Here is an 18,997-nt window from a genome sequence, read left to right as displayed (position 1 = left end):
ACATATATATTAAGAGAAAAATTTTCATAAAATAAATTTTACATTGTAAGAAAAAAAGACGTATTAATATTTTTGTACAAGTCCACAAAGTGATTTTGAAGCCTACAACCTACTTAGGAGTAGCAACCAAAGCATGTCACGAGCCCAATGCAAAGTTATTATCCTGCGAAGTCTGTTAATCTTAAAAATCGAATGAAGTCTAGAATCAAATTATTATTAAGCACGTATCACGAAAAGAGACAAGCCAAATACAATTCACGTGACAAGCAAGTAACCTAATCAATTATAATTAAAAATTAAAAAAATTACTATTTAGTGATAATCATTAAAATGTATAATATTTATTACTCTTTTGTAATTACTTTTTATAACCACCACTGGTAGATTATTTTCTCATTAAAAAAAGAAAAAAACAAAAAAACAAAATTTTCTATAAATGGACTGGATGAACAGCACTAACTAGTCCATTATTTGTTTGGACCTGAGAGAGTTGGGCCGCACTCGTGATCCACTAGCCCATGCGTATTCTATGCTGAGGTGGTTTGCCATTATTGGTCCACTTGGAAGATCGCCAACAAGAATCTATTTAAACCACACCAATTTGAAACCAACCCGCCAAATCTCCCCAACATGTCCGGCGGAGCCGAAGAGCAAATTTCCCTTTTTCGCTCCCGCGTCGAGCTCAGAAGGTGACTCTCGCTCCTCTCTTTCTAACCCTAACTTGTTCCTTCGTTTCTATCATCTCATCTTCGATTATACTTCTCACATTTGGGAGATCAAACACCTCTCGATTCTGCGCAGATTCGACGACGGAACTCTACGAATTCTCGAATCGATTTTGGTTTCGAAAGATGTGAAATCGTTGCTTGAAGTTCGATCGAGCTTGAGAGAGTTCACGAGACGCGAATCTCTCTGTATCATTCGTGAAATCGCAGATAAATCCGTTGAGCATAAGCTTTTCATACTTGAATTTTTGGTTCGGGCATTTGCCCTTGTTGGCGATATCGAGGCAATTTTCAAACTATAATTCATCTTCTAGTGTTATTTATATAATTTTTATTCGTATTCATGATCAATCATCGATGTTCTTCATTTTTTTTTTGTTTCGATGGTACAACGTGTCCTGATTTTTTAATTTTTTAATTTTTTGTGACTTGAAAGTACTGCTATCTCTATGTTTTAGTTGTGAAATGGCAGATAAATCCATTGAGCATAAGCTTTTCATTCTTGAATTTTTGGTTCAGGTCTTTGCCTGTGCCGGTGATTGTGAGGCACATATTCCGACTATAATTGATCTTCTATAGTTATTATATAATTTATATTCATGATCAATCATTGATGTTCTTCATTTTTTGTTTCGATTTACATTGATTAATATGTCCTGGCGTAATAATGTGTCATAGTTTTGACTTGAAAGTACTGCTAGCGCATGCCTTTTTTGAATTCTAGCCTCATAGCCCTTATCTTAGCTGTTTAGGTCTTGACATGAAAGGCACTTACAACCATTGTCTACTTCATAGTTAGTTTATTTATATTTTCTTATTATAGAAGTATAAAAAAAGCAGAAGAAAAATCCACGTTTGTTTGGAAAAACTTACTTTATTCCATCAACTCATTGAATTGGTTTTAGGAATAGGAATAACATTTAAAAGTGATTACTGCTTGCCTTTTATGGCTACTTATATACAGGAAAATGTTAATTTAGTTTATTCTCTACTATTTGTTTATGCTACCATCATTGAGTTATATTGACTCTATGTATGGCATAAACAGACTCTTATCAATTTTTTATGTAATGCCAATAACTTTGTATTAACGTTTAATGCATCTTGGGTGGTATTTGACACATTCATTTACTTCCAGAGTTGCGTGGCTTTTAGATATGAAGCATTGTTTCTGCGGCAACTGAGGTCTACCAGTAACCAATGGCTACAAGTTTCATACAGAGAATGGATGACCTTTGCTGAGCATTCATTAAATAACGGGTTCTACTCCATTGCTAGAATGGTAACATCCTTGCAATATTGTAGACTTGTAGTTTTAGATAAATTTTAAACAACGAATGTACCATTGTGTCAATGTGCATTTTGTTGGTTTTACATTGTCTCGCAAAATTGAATGTATTATTCCTGATGCCAATTAGCTACACTGAATGTTTGGCTTAATTGGACATGTCTCCATGTTGATGTGCTAATTGTACATTTGAAAAATTTTAGAACATTCATGGTCTTTTGTTTTAAATTGAGAAGTGTGGAATGACGTCCTCTGGTAAAACTATCTAGTTTGCATTGAACTGTTGTACACGAATTATCAGAGGTTATGTATTAAATTATTGAGGTGTAAAGCAGTTAATGAACAATCTAAATTTGTTTGGAGAATAGATGCACATAAGAGGTCTACTTCTAATAAACTTCTTTGAATTTTTTTCACACATTCTATAACAATTTGATTTTTATTTTTCTACATACTTGATTTGGTTTTGATGTAAATGGACATGACTGATTATTTCTGTATTGTTGTTATTTATTTGCTTGACTTTTTCTTAGTTTTTGTTACATAGTTTCATTTTCCTGATTTTCTGTGTGCATGTGTGGATAGATAGCAATAGTTTGTCCTTTATTGATCTTGAATGAATAAATTCTTTAAGTTGGGGACTGAAGTAAACGTGGAGAACATATTTGATCTTCTCCTCCCTATAGCTTAGGACTTTGTGTTATCCTCATGTCATGTATTGTCAGTAGAACTTATCAAATAAACATATTTTGACAGTAGAAACAATTCCTTCAACTGGCTATGGCTTATTTGTGCTTAACTTTTGCTTCATTCTAATAAATCAATCTGGTTCAGGTATTGAATTTCAAGTATTTATCTATTTGGTTTTTCCTTCCTTTTGTTGAATTTTAGTTCTATATTTGTTGGCAATTTTTTTCTATATTGCATGTTATGGTTTTGAGCTTTCTATTCAGAAACCATCCTGGCCTTGAGGTTGTATGGTCATCTTATGTCGGTTTTCAATTTTGACTTTCTTTTTACAGGCATGTGAAAGTGCACTTGCATGCTTTGAAATTAATGGTATGGTTGACCCTCAGACAGATGATTTCTTCAAAAATGTTGAAGTTATTGGCAAAATTAAGAGACTCAAGGATGTTGCTGTGGTGTCATCTGCTTCACGGTCTGGTGCGTCTCACTTGCGGTATTAATTTTTTTAATATATTAATTCATTCATTAAAGCTGTTGGCCCTGGCCAGCTTTGAGCCCGTGCCATGAGTCATTCTTCGGTTTGTAAGATGTGGATGTTGACTAAAAATGTAGATCAATTGCTCTAACATCTAGCATATAGAAATCTTGTGTGCAGATGTTTCCAATTTCTGGTTTTTATATGGTCTGCATCTTGTGGTAACCAGATGGGTGAGTTGCTAATCAATGGAACCGTACAGGCTGCTTGAGCTGAGCCACCAAGCCTCACTGAATTACATTTTGAGGTCTAGTTTAGATAAGCATAGATTAGGTGACTCCTGCAACCTTACCCTATTTGTGACCGAACCTTAATTTTGGATTGATTGGTTGCTTCAACTTGATACAGCATCAAATGGTACATTCGAAGTCTTATACCTTCAAACCCTTTAAGCTTGTACAACAATGCATTGATAGGATGGTGTTGGCTGCTCTCCATTAAACCTTGAAAAAAAAAAAAAAAAAAAAAAACAAGGCACTTTCCCCTGGGGATTAGTCGGGCTTGGATTCGGACACTTCGGTGCCAATAAAAAAAAACAAGGCACTTGCCAAATTACTGTTGGTGTACACCTGCAAGACAACAGCAAATTATGTTCGTATCAATCCTTTCAAGGCTTTTCATTACTTCTGATGGTATACACCTCCCAGTTAACACCTTACTTTATTCAATTTGCTGTAAATCATGTTGGTATCAATTTGTTCAAGGCGTTCGTTACCATCCTTTGCTGTGAAGCCTTCACTTCTATGTGCTCGGATGTGTTGTAAAATTGATTTACTCCTTGGTGTTGCATTGACAAAATTATGTGGGTTAAGATCTGACACTGTGGAATCAATAGTCTATCTAAATATGGAGGCATACTATAGTTAACCTTCATGAAATATTTATGACCTCACAACATTACATTTTACAAACTGCCCCAGATAGGTATAAGAATAATGGGCTTACCACCTGCGGATGCCTATAGAAGGATATAGGTACAAAACTCATCCCTCTACTGTCTAAGATGATCAAAATCCACTAGTTGCGGTAGCTATGCTTTTAGGCTATGTTTGATTCCACAAGGCTAATAGTGAGGTATTAACAATCCTATGAAATTAGTGTGGTATTCACAATCCCACCCCTATCACATTACTAATAATCCTATAAATTTGTTGGATTAACTATCCATTGGATTAATAATCCTAAAAAAAATGTCAAAACAAACATAGGATAATTGGGCCCACGGATTAATAATCCTAATCCCATACTCTAATCCTTCCAATCAAACATGCCATTAGCGTATAGACTTCTGTCTATGCAGTAGCTATGCAGAAGTACTACAACTCTGCATTATGTATACCTATACGGCACAGTTAAGATGGATTTTAAACTTTGTCATCGCATAATTGACTTGTAATATCATTTGAGTTCTGCATGAAAATTGAGTTCAGAGGTAAATGTAATTGTTTTTCATATCAAAATATGAATTCCAGTCACTTATTCATTTTTCACAACTAATTATGGAAGTACCATAGCAGGATGAACCATTTTGTTTGAGAAGCTTCGATTATTACATGTCCTAATGACATAGCACATTAAGATGAGTAAATTTTGCAAGTGATAAGTCTGTATTGATGTTGTTTTACTCACCTTTAATAGTCTATTGTGACTTCTATTGCTCTTTTGGTGGATAATATATAGTACTGAAGTTCTATGTTGGAGCACATAAATAGGATTTTTTGATCACATCATTAATTCTTTGTTGCAAATGCTGTTTGGTAATAAATCAGTTCAGGCGCAGACAGCAGAGTACTTGAAAAAGAAAGCAGTGGAGACGAGAAAACCACATTTTTTGGATTATAAAGAAGCACAAAGTTCAGCAAGCACTCTGTTTAGAGATGGAATTAAGAAACGTAATGTACGAAAGCTGCGAGATCACCAGAGTATGAATCAGATTATTAGTGAACCAGATTCCAATCTATCATGAGGTGCTTACCTCTTTCCCTTGTGCTCTTGTCATTTATTGCATAAGCTTTACAAGACTTGGTAAATAATATCCAAAATGTTGTTGTTCTGGAATTGTTGGTCCTACTTCAGTGGAAGGAGGATTTGATGACAGTCAGTGACACCTTGTCACCTGTGTATGATATTAACACATCACATATCTGAAATCTCTTCATGTGGCTGACACGCAGGGTTTGGGTATGCCTTTTATGTGGACTTCATGCCATAAATTAATTCATTTCATTTCATTTCATAGTATTTTCTCTTGAAGTTTCTCCTATTTCATCAAGATTATGTAATTATGTGCTTGTGACTACCCAATGGTATCTTAAAATAGTCATGTTTTTTGGGTGGGCAAATTAAGGGTGTTATGCTGGGGTTGTCACGAACTGGGCTAGCGAATTCGGTGGTGCAGCGGTCTGATTTCACTTACTTTTATACTGTGTTTGGTTGGGGGATTTGGAGAGAGATTTAGAAAGAAAAATAGAAAAGGTAGGTGAAATGTGAATAAATCATACGTATATTTCACATAGTTTCACACACCTATTCCCTTTTTCTTTTCAAATCCCTCCTCAAATCCCCCAACCAAACACACCATTAGGCTGTTTTTATATCTTGAATTTGCTTAAGAAATCTGAGCCGGGGGGGGGGGGGGGAACCTATCTCCTTTTTTTTTTTTTTCCCCTTCCATTTCCCTCCACAAATCCTTTCAAAAATCCAAGATTCAAATACTTCATCAGGCATTATTATCTGGTTGGCTAGGCTTCAATATCCAATGTCCAGCTTTAGTCCGCCCCAACAGATAGGTTTATAAACGAGTTGAGTGAGGTGAGTAATAGGTTGTTCAAGTTTAGTTTGAAAAAATTAACAAGCTTTCAAGATCGTGTCAAGACGTAGTTTGTTTATCTTTCGAACTAATCTCAAACGACTGTAATCAAACCGAGTTTGAGTTGTTTGATTTTTATAATACATATAAGCTTATCGAGTCGAGTTTAAACCGAGCTCAGAAAATTAAATAAGTTTTAAAATATATGAATGTCTGACTTGTTCACGTAATGAATTGATATTCGTTTTACAGTCTTAACTACAGGCACTTAAATGGCATTTCCATGCTTGCTTATTTTTTAAGTTCTAGATACACATGCATTATAAATTTCAATACAGGATGCTACTACATGAGTCTTAGGGAATCTGTAATTAATTCTAACTTAAAAAAGTGTAAGTTTGCAGCAACAATTTAGGATGGGCCCTTGTCCAAGCACTCACATGCCTATCGCTTGTGCTGTTGAGAGCCTACCACTAATCTTCTGATTTAATTTAGTATTTTTTTTTCCTTCTCAACAGATACGGTAATGGGGAAGACTTGCATATTGGATTGAAGGTCTCTCTGATGCAGAGCATTGGAAATCCAAGGCCACACTCTGTTCGAGCCGGTAAGTGTTGTCTCTTCAAACCCACCCTACCAGAGAGAGCTTTTGTCATCGTCAAAGAATGCTTCTAATAATCTCTCTCTCTCTCTCTCTCTCTCTCTCTCTCTCTCTCTCTCCACACACACACATACACATACACGATGTTTTAGAATTTGAAAAAACCATGCACATCTCAAGAATCGAATCTTCCATATCACCAAGTGCATTCAATGCTTGCATTGGAGGTAGCATGTTTTATTTTCTCCAAGACGGTGAAAGATGTCTGTTTTTTCTTATACTTTATTCATTATTAAACTTGTAAAAACACACACAAACAAAATTTACAAGGTTCTCATCCTGTCTACTACACCGTCTCTCTTCTTCCTAGAGTAGAGCGTAGGGGTTTGAAACTTAAAACTGAATGTACGCGTTTTGTGAGGTAATGCACTCCCGCAAATTCAATATTGGAGGTGTCCCATTTACAAAACCGCCCTTCAGACTTTATGAAAATACCAAAAACATAAATAAAAAATCCCTGTAAATTTGAAAATTATTATAAAATAAAATAAAATAGAGATTTAAAGTCAAATTAAAATAGCTAGATGTTAGCTATGCCAAATTTCAAAAATACTTTTGAGTGATGAAATACAACTTAACAAAAAAATTTGTACAAAAATCCATACAAAATCAGGTGACATAATAAGTGTGTCCATTCATTTCAAATCAAAAGGTCCATTGCAGTGAAATCATCTTGTAATACCTTTTCATAAGGCTAAAAACTAAAATAGCCTTTGAAATTGTAGTATTAAAGTGTGTTTGAATCATGAATTTGAATATAATTTTTTTTTAAAAATTCTTATTTAAATTCATGATCCAAACCCTTTCTAAATTCTTACCTAAGTTCATTATCTAAACACAATATAAAAGAAGTTAAAAATCAAACATATAGTTGAAAACTTAGCATTCATTTATGTTGTGTTTGGTTGGGGGATTTGGAGAGGGATTTGGAAAGGGAAATGGAAAAGGTAGGTGAAATGTGAATAAATCATGCCTATATTTCACATAGTTTCACACACCTTTTCCCTTTCCCTTTCCAAATTCCTCTCCAAATCCCCCGACCAAGCACACCAAAGGCTACATTAATCTTTCAGCTACATATAAAAGCATTCTTGAAGCTTGACATTGGAATGCTAACATCAATCAATTTATATTCTTAATCTTGACGGTTGCTTGACAATATATGGTTGATTGTGATTTAATATCAAATATTTAGGTAGTATTTGATTCATTAAAATTATTTTGGACAGAAATAGAATGATTATTCCTTAGCCTTCCAATGAAATTACCATTCTCCTAAATTGGTAAATTCTATTAATTGGTGAATAGTGATTCTATTTGAAATGTGCAATATTTTTTTTTTAAAAAAAACTAAAAAATCAAGAATACATATTTAGGTGGAATGAATATTTCATTGCAACATTTGTTTCAGTGACTCAAGCCCTACACTATTTTTTTTTTTAAACTATTTTTTAAATTAAATTTGATCAAGTCTCAAGGGGTGTTTTTGTAATTTGATTTTTTTAGTTTCTTTTCTTTATTTTTAATTTTAATTTTTTTGGGTGGTATAAGGTAAGACTCAAAAGAGAAAAACAGACTTGGTTTATAAGACAAGTGCAGATTAAAAAACATATTATATAATTGCGATGACAACTAGGGAAAGAGAGCTTTTTTCCTCGAAATGGAAGATTAGAAGCTTGGAATCATGTGGAGAGCATTAAATGCAAGAGAGTGGGAATCGGTCTTAGGGTTCTACAACTCTTATAATTTTAGGGGGATTGATTCAGAACCCTCGTGCTATACAACTCTTATAAGTACAATTTGATTAAAATTGATTTTCATAGGTGCCCTGCATGCCTCATGTCACGTGACACCGTTCGCTCATGCAAACCCAATGGAGAATCAGATGGCTAGCTATAGCAGCTTCCTTTATAACCCTAAATTTAGTTTTGATATTCGGAAATGATTTTTTTTTTAATTATTATTTTAAAAATGCTTGAGACACTTAATTTATTACCTTTAAAAATCATTCTTAATTATGTATTTGACAAGTGTTAAATTTTGATTCATTAAATATTTCATCATGTAAGGTATAATCTCAATGTCACATCTTTAGGGGTGATTTAGGGGTGATAAATTAAAAAATGTAATGTTGTTGTGTTTACTTAGACCTTAGCTTCATGTCAGAACTCATTAACTAGTTTATGTATCAATTTTTTTGGCGAGTCTTTAATAATTATTATTTTATGTCAAGATGAGGGGAGGGATTTAGAGTTTAATTTGTTGCATTGTCCCTCATTTATGCATCAAAAACGCTATTCTTTCATAATTATTATACATAATTTTCACGAGATTGATGTGGAGGGGGTATTGTTATAATTTTAAAAGACATTTTGATGGATTTTTTTAAAATTTTAAATTAATAGGCTCATAAATATGTCATATTATGCATAAATTATATATATATATATACATATTGTTTTGATTGTAAGACAGTAATCTTGATGCAATTAACAAGAGAATGACTTAAAAAATTCATCTAGCAGATGAATCAAACATTGTTCTTTTTTCCTTCTTTCACAACTTAAAATTGTTGCTCTTGTACAATTAACAATCAAGGTTAATATCTAATATTTACTCCTACTACTCGTGAGCTTTTCTAATATATATGGTGTTATTTGATAAGTAATGACAGAGATCCATGCAAACAGTTAAAGTTTTGAAGTGAGATTTTTTTAAAGCTAGGATGAGGACAAGAAGTTTAAATGCCTTTTATATATATATATATATATATTTATTTTTGGGGGGGGGGGGGGGGGGGGGAGTGGGTTATGTATGGCTGCTAATATTATGTACATCCACTTGAGCTAATATTCTGTTATTGCTTGTTCTTTTTCGTACTCACTATTTGTATTTTTTACTGAAACTTTTTTTTAGATGATATTTAAAAAAAATTATTTTCCTATGTTTAGTTGTATGCATCCTTAAAACTATAAGTAATGTTAGAAATACTAATTAGTGTACCAGCTAACACACTAATTAAGATACAAGACATACATGTAAGTTTTACCACTTAATAAAAATAATACATGTAGGTTTCATCACTTAATATAGTCTTACCTAATATTGTATTAGTTAGTGTGTTAGTTGGTACACTAATTATGGTGTGTTTGGTTGAGGGATTTGGGGAGGGATTTGGAAAGGGAAAGGGAAAAGGTGTGTGAAACTATGTGAAATATAGGCATGATTTATTCACATTTCACCTACCTTTTCCATTTCCCTTTCCAAATCCCTCTCCAAATTAATGTATTAATGATTGTATCATTAGTGATAGGTTGGAGGAGGTGGTGGTAGTAATGGAGTAGCGGTGACGGTGATAGTGATAATTTGGTGGCAATAGCAAATTTTTATTCAAGAAAAAACTTTTTGAAAGTAGAAAAACCAAAGGCTGTCTCATAAAGTTATGTAGAAAATTGAACTTGCTTATGGTTGGCATTTTGGAGGCTAGAGTTTTGCTCGTAAATAACACATGGACAAAAAGAAAAAGAACAAAGAAAAAAAAAAAATTATGTCTCATTAAAAGTGTATTGTGATTGCCAAACAAATTTAACTTGGAAATGTTTTTAGTATGGAGGACCAACGAATTTTTTTTTTTTTTTTTAAATTTTTTTTTTTAAGGTGCAAATGACAATTTATCATTTTATCTAGTGTATGTATTGAAAGAAAATAAATATTGACCGAGTGTCCTCGTCGCAAGAGTGAGAGAGATTTGACAAACCAAGTATGTGTTGCTCTTAAACTCTTTTTTAGTAATTGCATGGCAACCCAATTTGAATATTAAGTCTTAAATATCATATGTTGTGTCATCAATATATTAGTATCAGACATGAAAAATAAGACTCATTAAATTAATGTATTAGCCATACATAAAATAATATTGTAGCATTATTTTATTTTATATTTTATTTAAGATGGTTGAATGCAACTGAGTATCATCAGCCATGAGAACTTATTTATGCAAGGCCTTCCCTATAACTCAAAATTGTTATTAATTTTTACATAATTTATTTTGACTTGGTTAGAAATTAATATTTTAACATTAAGGACTATAAGTATAACTTTGGTTTTATTCAAATTTCTACCTTTTGCTTTAAAATGTTGAAGGCATTGCAATAAAATTCACTAATGAAGTATTAGACTTTTTATAACGTTTTTTTTTAAAAAATTATTATTAGTCTTTGATAAAAAGTCTAATGCATAAACTTTTTGTAATGTAAGAGTAAGACAATATAGTATTTTTCTTTTATGAACAAGAAGACTTTTATATAAGCCCCGACGAAATTTGAAGATACTCAGAATATATGCATGGTCTTGTTTGTGGTTTAAATTAATTCATTTATTTCCCATTCTATCCCTGCACATGCTGATGTTTGGAAGGGCAATTACGTCATTTACAAAGCATGAATTGTTGAACTTGGTTTATATCTCTTGGTATTCGCATTGTTTATTCATAGCAGGGTGTGATCGTTGATCACATGATGAGAGAGAGACATATGTATATGTATCAATTTATGTTTCCATGTGAATGTTGGCCAACAAACATTCACGTTGAGCCCATCTCTCTCTCGGTCTAGGTTAGGGTTTCGCATCGTTTCACACTATCACACAACACCGCGCATTACAAATTTACCAAACATCTAACCTTAGTTACCTTTCTCTAGAATTTGTTGTTGTTGTTGATTAATCTATTTTTTTAATGTTTGTTTAAAAAATAACGTTTAATTTTAAATGAGTCACTTATTAATAGTCTTTGTCCTGTGCAACAACTCTCAATGCCATACCATACCAGTGTTGTGGAACATAGAATTGCAGGATTATAAAGAGTCAAAGAGAACGTGGTGGTGGAAACTACAACTGCATGGCGGGTGATCCATCTTCGCCAGCACATCACGCGCCTAGGCGGTGGTCAACCTTCGCCTCTCTGATTCTCCCTAATCATCTAACAATCTCTTCCCCGACTTAAAATGACCAAATTGCCCTTAACGGCCTTAATCCAACACTTTGGCACTGTTTGGGGTAATTTTTAGAATTGTTTATCACTTTTTACTTTTTGTTTTTAAGAGTTGATTTGGAAAGTGGGTTAGTTTTTTAACTTATTGATTATTTTAGCCTAGGGCTAAAGAGTCTCATTTGGATAGATTTTTTGATTTTTTTTTTACTTTTGTGAGAGAAAAAATAAAATGATTATAACTTGGATGTGATATTTTTTCTTATTGGACTAAAAAGTCTATTTTGTCTTTTTGTAATTAAAATAGATCCAAACTTAGCCGAACCCAACCAACCCTTCTTTCTAAATGAGTGCTAAATATTGGTTAGAATGTTTGGTGTACTTTTGTTTATAGTTCTCCTTAGGACTCCCATCTTTGCCATAACCATCAAAACTCTATTTTTTGGGTCTTCTGGAGCTTTATAACGGTAATTCATGTTGTTTATTTTGTAAATCTTGAAAATATATATATACCAAAAATTAGTTTAATTGGATATCGATAAATATACTAATTTCTCATATTTTGTTTCAAAAAATAAATTATTTTAATTTAAAATCATACGTATTGTCAATTTCATAAAACAAAACACGATTAGTTAATGTATTTATCAATTTTCAATTAAGTTATTTTTTTGTATATATTATTTTTTCTTTGAGACTTAAGATGAATGGTTTGAATTATTATCTTGTGGCACCACCGGGCTCACAAAATGAAGCCTTAATGGTTATTATGGAGAAGATGAAGTTATGGGGAGAGTTACTCTCTTGTTTATAGTATTATTTTTTAAATGTTGGTTGGAGTGTTTGGTGCAAATTCTGTTTATATCTTATAAAATAAATATATTTTAAATAAATTAAAAAAATTATTTATCTAAATGTTAAGATAAGGGTACTTTTTGTTTTTATTTTCAGATCATCAGTTTTTAGTTTGAGAAAAGTCGTACTAAAAAACTCTTTGACTGCTGTAAAAGGAATGCAATTCTTCAAACTCTATTAATATTGGTTCATTGTATAAATAAGACAAATTTAAATATATTTTATTTTTTTTTTTTCATTTTTTAGTTCAGTTCGAATTCCATTTAATAGATTTGTATGCATTGTGCCAAAAAAAATAAAAAATAAAAAAATACTTGAGTTCAAATTGATTAAAACTTGTTTAAGACCAATTTAAAAAATAAAAAAGTCAAATTTAAATACATATTAAAAGTTTTTAAATCAAATTTAAATATTCCACCTTCAACCGTTTATAGCCAGCCATATAGAAAGTCAAAAATGCCAAATTATGTATAAACAGATTATTAGTGTTTTTCTTCGAACTTCAAGTTCTGTCTTCTCTCACGTTCCCGTTTCTAATTGTTAATCATGATTTTAATCGTGCAAAGGAACTTAGCTTTGAATATTTTAATATTATGTGAATCCATTCTACACTAGGCTAACATCTCACCAGCCATTATAAATAGGCATATGGCAAGCTCATTCTCTTAAACACCACACTTGCTGCTGCAATTTTTTCTTTCCCTCATTTCCATTCCTCCCTCTTTGAACCCAAGAAAAGTCCCACTCTTCCACCTTCCAGGGTTCATCCCGACTCCAAAATGGGTGGAAATTCGCCTTGCGCCTCCTGCAAGTTGTTGAGACGCCGCTGCGCCAAGGACTGCATCTTTGCCCCTTACTTCCCTCCCGATGACCCTCACAAGTTCGCCATTGTTCACAAGGTCTTCGGTGCTAGCAATGTTAGCAAGATGCTGCAGGTCTCTCCCCCTCCTCTATTTATATATATATAAACTCATATATATGCTCAAACACATAACTTTCTTGCTTCTGGTTGTTTATGTTAACTTGATATATATTCTTGAACTCATTTTCTAATAGTTTTAACATTTTAGGACAATTGGTGACTTAGCATTTAGCATGACCAAAGAAAAAGAAAAGAACTCTGGTTTTAAGAGATCGTAGGTTCAAATCTTGACTTGTCGTTCCTATTATCTCTTTCATTCTACATCTTGTTTTGTCTATCTTTGTGTACCTTGTTTTTTAACATGTTGTGTCTATCTTCTTGTTTCTTGGTGACTAAACAATTTCAATGTAACTATAATCTATCTTCTTGTTTTGTGGTGACTTAACAGTTTCAATGTAACTATAATACACCCCCCCCCCCCCCCCTTTTCATTTGATTATATATTGTTGAAATCATTTTTTAATAATTTTAACATCTTCGGTTTAGCATGACCAAAGAAAAAGAAAAGAAATTTGGTTTTAAGAAATCTTAGGTTCAAGTCTTGTCTTGTCATTCCTAATATTATCTCTTTCATTCTACATCTTGTTTTGCCTATCTTCATACACCTTATTTTTCGATATGTTGTGTCTATCTTGTTTCTTGGTGACTTAACCGTTTCAATGTAACTATAATTTTTAATTTTTTTCCCTTTCATTTGATTATTCAACAGGAGCTTCCAATTCATCAGAGAGGGGATGCGGTGAGCAGTTTAGTTTATGAAGCAAATGCACGAATGAGAGACCCAGTGTATGGATGTGTTGGGGCCATTTCCTACCTACAGAACCAAGTGTCACAGCTTCAAATGCAGCTTGCAGTTGCTCAAACTGAGATGCTTTGCATCCAGATGCAGCAGGAGCCTGCTTTACCGATGACGATGACACAGATAGACCCAGACGAGAAATCACTCCTTTTAACCAATAATAATAACGACCTTTTATCCAGCAATAATAACTTCAATAGCCTCCCACAGTACCTCAACTTTGCTTCTTCTAGTAATGTAATCCAAGATCCTCTAAAGAGAGAGTCTCTTTGGACATGATCACTTGCTAATCCCCTAATGAAGTGTTTTTTATGATCACTGTTTTTCTCTTTTTCATTGGGGACATTTTGTTCTTATTTGGCTGCTGCTGGTGTTGTGTGTGTGTGTGTGTGTGTGAGAGAGAGAGAGAGAGAGAGAGAGAGAGAGAGCTCAATAATGCTAGGGAAGAAGAGGAAAAATAATTGGTGGAGGTCAACCCTAGCATGTGAGATATGGAGTAAGAGTAAAGCAGGGTTAAACATTGCTTCTTTTTCTTGATTGACACAAAGTGGGAAGATTCTTGTATTTCTCTCCCTCCCAAAAAAAAAATTGTCATGGTGAGATTTGGTAAAAATAATAAATTTTCATCACTTTTTATTGACAAAAATAAATTTGTTGATGATATTAATTTTTTTTTAAAAAAAATACAGAAATGATTACATCAATCAAAGGTTAGGTGAAGAGTGCACTATAACTTGAAAAGTATATTCTAAATAGATTAGCATCCATTTCAAAATCAAAACATAATCAAATTGAAGGACATAACAAATCATAAAAATAAAAAATATAAATAGAATAATTTGAGTAAAATAATCTCTTTTAATGGCCAAGCCCATCCTTTGATAAGTATAATCAATATTAGTCGGCTCTATATCCTTAGATTTAAAAATCAATTTATCAATTAAAAAGTTCATTTTGATAAATAAAAAGGCTTAAAATTATTAGGGCATATTCATTTTTTGCGAAAAGCAAAATCTTTAAAAAAAATTAAAAAATATACCAAATAAATAAACTTTTTCTAATATTATTTTTTGGGGGGCCTTATTCTAGCCAATAAATTGACTTTCTAACTACTTCATTAAAATTGATCAAACCAAGATGATTTTTTATTTTTATTTTTATTTTTGAGTGTGATCAACTGATGACTCCTACTAAACAGCCCGTGGAGAAGGGGAGGATGTTGGTTTCTCATGCTCTTTAGGTGCTTGTGTTGGAAGATCTAATAGTGAGATTACAATAAATAGAGTGATGACAATATATTGATCTTTTGCCCCCAAATTTTTCTGTTCTTATATTTCCAAATATTCATATCTATTGGATCATAACTTGAGATTAGTCTTGTATAACCTTGGAAGAATAGTCGATCTTTACTAATTGTAACAATAATAATGTCTACTTGATCATATTTGCAACAAAAGAAATTAGTTATCATTATCAACAAGTGATTAGTCGGTGTACTTTCTAAAAAAATATGAACAATAACACATGCTAAGTTATATCCAGTTCACACGACTTCCATTTATAAGATTTGAGATAGATAGAGATAGATAGCAAGTAGGAAATCTTTTCTTTTTTTATGATTCTCATAACTCAAATCCCGTGTCATATATAGTAGTAAATCTATCAGTCAAACTTAAAAGCATTCATCAATCTTTTTCGAACAATTGCCATTGAAATTAGAGAATCCCTGATTCAAGATACACAATATTGTTTGTACACAAAAAGGGATTGCATAAATACTAATAAATGACATATCATAATTTTTTATAACATTCATATATGGGTCAGTTAGATTGATTAAAATACAAATACAATATTATTATATAGAAACTGACATTAGAAACTGATATATGCCTTTTTGTTTGGAAGCATTATCTCGAGCCCTCAAAACTCAAAAAGGGAACCTGAAAGAAGCTGCTAAATACATTTTTAGAGAGAGAGAGAGAAAATAGAAAGACAAGAAGGAAAAAAAAAAAGGGTCTGATTGACTTTAATCTCTTTTTAATTTTTTAATCTTAATTTTTTATTTTTATTTTTTTGGACTTCAGGTTGCCGACTCTTCAAAGTCCCTGTTGGGAAGATACATGAACTAAACCCTAGACACAGTCACCTTCTAATGACTTTTGTGTGTGGAAAAAACACTTTTTCTTTTGTTTCAATTTCCTAATTTTTCTAGTTACTTGTGGTAATGGTTGTATGTTCAATGCTAGTTTACTTTTTCTTATTTCTTAGTCAAAAAGATAAATATAATGATGTAATAGTGATGTTTTTGAAAAATATGAACCAAAATAAGAGATGCTTCAATTTGAAATTAAAAAATCAAAAGAAATTACATTATTATATGAATCAAAGGAAGAGATGTTTTGATTTGAATTGAAAAAATCAATAGAAATTGCATCATTATAAAAAAAAAAAATTGTTTGTACCTTAATTAATTAACAAGAAAAAATCACCCTTATGTTTTGGAGGTCATAATTTGAAATTTTCCGCTTGCTTTCTAGGATAGGACCTATAATGTACCAAAAAAAGGTATAAAATTTTATTGCATAATTGTTTTGATTATTTAATTAGGGTCATTTAAACATGTGTTTTGTAGTGATCACCATAGAGATAGAAACAATTGATGCTGCATCAATTTCACTGAATTACTTATAAATCTTTTCCATTAATTTCTTCTAAGGGAAAGTCTTAAGCTTCACTATTAAAAGTAGAATAAAAGGTAAAATTTAAATACTTGTAAAAAAAAGGGTGAGAATTTAACCCTCCCAATGTATGAATTTAACAACTAACTATTAATTTTTGCTAAAAGAAAAAAACAATTTTTTTCCAAACGAAGATATTTTTTTTGTATTTATGTATTATTGTCTCGTGCTTATTGTGCAAAAGTATGCTAGCCTTGGCCCCACAAATTGTCCTTTAAATTCTGCGTAGTGCAAACGATCTTTTACTCATACATGGAACAATTTTTTTTTTTTTTTTTTTTTTTTTTTTTTTTTTTTGAAAATAGGAACTAGGAGTAGGCAACGGTTTATCCGAACTGTTCAAATCGTCCAACTCGCATATAAATAAGCGGTTTCACAAATATAATGCGGGCAGATTCAATTTAAAATATGACAAATTTGCGAGTTGCGGGTTAAACCTGCAACCCACAAAACCCACAAAACCCACAAGCACTTTAATTATTATTATTATTTTTTATATACCAACTTTGTAACTTTAATAGGAGCACCATTATGTTCTCTATGACACTAGGGTCTTTATTTTTAAGTATTTCTCAACTTTCTTAATGCCGTAGAATTATCAAGTCCTAAACTTTGTTTCTTATATGATTTTCATTGGTGGCTCGTCCACTTTTTCCTAATAAAATTTTCCTTCTGTTGGTCGATGGAACTTCTAGTTTGATTATTGATTACCGAACTGGCAATTCTAATTGAGTACAACCTTTAATGCATTGATATACATTTTTTTCATGACAAAAATGTTAGTGTAGGTTCTCTTTGTTTTAGATACTTTTATTTAATGCATTGATATTCAATTTTTATTTGTAAACTCATTAGAAAATTGTTGCCAAATGATCACAAATATATAAAATGAATCTGATGCCTAAATTCGATGGGAAAAAAAAACTCAAAAATTAATTTTTAAAGAAAAAAGTGTAAACCGCAAACCGCAAACCGCCCGCACATCCGCAAATCCTATCTGCACAAACCACAAACTACATTGCGGGCGGTTACGGGTTAACTTTTTCTCAAATCGCATAAATGCGGCGAGTCAAAACCAAACCACAAATCGCACAAAACCAATCCGTGAACACTAGGAACACAGATTAAAATAATAGTTAATGATGCAGAATTCATGTCTTCTTTTGATCGGGGGCCCAAAATCTCAAATGGGCTTAGCCAATGATTCCAATTGACGAGCTGGTTGAGTTACGAATACTAATATGGGCTTCCAATAAGACAATTCACAGCACACTAGCCGCAGAAAACTGAGCGGACCGGGCCCAAAAAATGTTCTTCTTCCGAAGAAGTTAGAAAGCTCTTCGGCCTTTAGGGAAACGCTTCCCAATTTTTTGAGAGAAGCCTATCTTTAGAATTGACGTGTTGTCGTGTTGAATTGTGTCCTCGTATCATTTTCATTTGGTGCGATTTGTATTAAAATAATAATTTAATTAATTATGCATTAAAATCCTAATTATACAGCTAACAAATTAGCATAAAAATTCTCTCAAATCTAAAGTTGACTGTCATGTTAAGGTTGGTGAGATATTATTTTGATAATTTGAATCTTTTATTTCGTAGAGTCTTTTTTTTGTGTATATCATATGTGAAAAAAAATTAAATTTATTTAATAGTTATAATATTTTCATTTTATTAATTTTATCTAAATAAATAAATAATCTATTTTAGAAAATATATATTTATCATTATTTCTTCAAAAATAAATGTGATAAAATGAAATACGAGGACTGTATAAAAGGTTATAACAAAACTTTCTGTAAAGAGTGTTATTATTTAGACTAAAAAATTAAACTCACTTTCTAAATTAAATAATATAACACTCTATTAAAAATTTAAAACAATTATCTCTCACATTCATTTTATAATCATCAACTAATCATCTCGTTCATATATCCCTAAACTTAAAAAGTGAATCTAAGTTAACTTATATATCATTTTACTATACGCAG

At 32.0% G+C, this 18,997-nt stretch overlaps 2 protein-coding genes across 3 annotated transcripts; both read left to right on the top strand.

Moving 5' to 3' along the window:
- The first annotated feature begins 607 nt into the window (after positions 1 to 607).
- LOC114310381 (protein DOUBLE-STRAND BREAK FORMATION) lies at positions 608 to 11,670 on the top strand. 2 transcript variants are annotated; one of them, XR_014351481.1, is made up of 7 exons: positions 608 to 689; positions 802 to 1,009; positions 1,864 to 2,007; positions 3,036 to 3,177; positions 5,005 to 5,202; positions 6,563 to 6,651; positions 11,534 to 11,670. XR_014351481.1 is itself a non-coding variant. In XM_028256358.2 (6 exons), the coding sequence occupies exons 1-5, from the start codon at positions 631 to 633 to the stop codon at positions 5,199 to 5,201; spliced, it is 750 nt and encodes a 249-aa protein (XP_028112159.2). In that variant the 5' UTR covers positions 608 to 630; the 3' UTR covers position 5,202; positions 6,563 to 6,917. The 2 variants fall into 2 exon arrangements, 1 of the variants encoding a protein (XP_028112159.2); XM_028256358.2 differs by lacking the exon at positions 11,534 to 11,670 and having other exon boundaries at positions 6,563 to 6,917.
- Positions 11,671 to 11,965: 295 nt separating this feature from the next.
- Positions 11,966 to 14,586, top strand: ASL5 (Lateral organ boundaries (LOB) domain family protein). The gene is made up of 2 exons (XM_028256370.2): positions 11,966 to 13,482; positions 14,179 to 14,586. The coding sequence occupies exons 1-2, from the start codon at positions 13,327 to 13,329 to the stop codon at positions 14,545 to 14,547; spliced, it is 525 nt and encodes a 174-aa protein (XP_028112171.1). The 5' UTR covers positions 11,966 to 13,326; the 3' UTR covers positions 14,548 to 14,586.
- Positions 14,587 to 18,997: the final 4,411 nt, after the last annotated feature.

The sequence above is a fragment of the Camellia sinensis genome, chromosome 14, assembly GCF_055761805.1.
Source record: "Camellia sinensis isolate YWXY chromosome 14, ASM5576180v1, whole genome shotgun sequence".
NCBI lineage: Eukaryota > Viridiplantae > Streptophyta > Magnoliopsida > Ericales > Theaceae > Camellia > Camellia sinensis.
The sequence above is the reverse complement of the archived record's forward strand: the minus strand, read 5'-3'. Positions and strand labels throughout refer to the sequence as shown.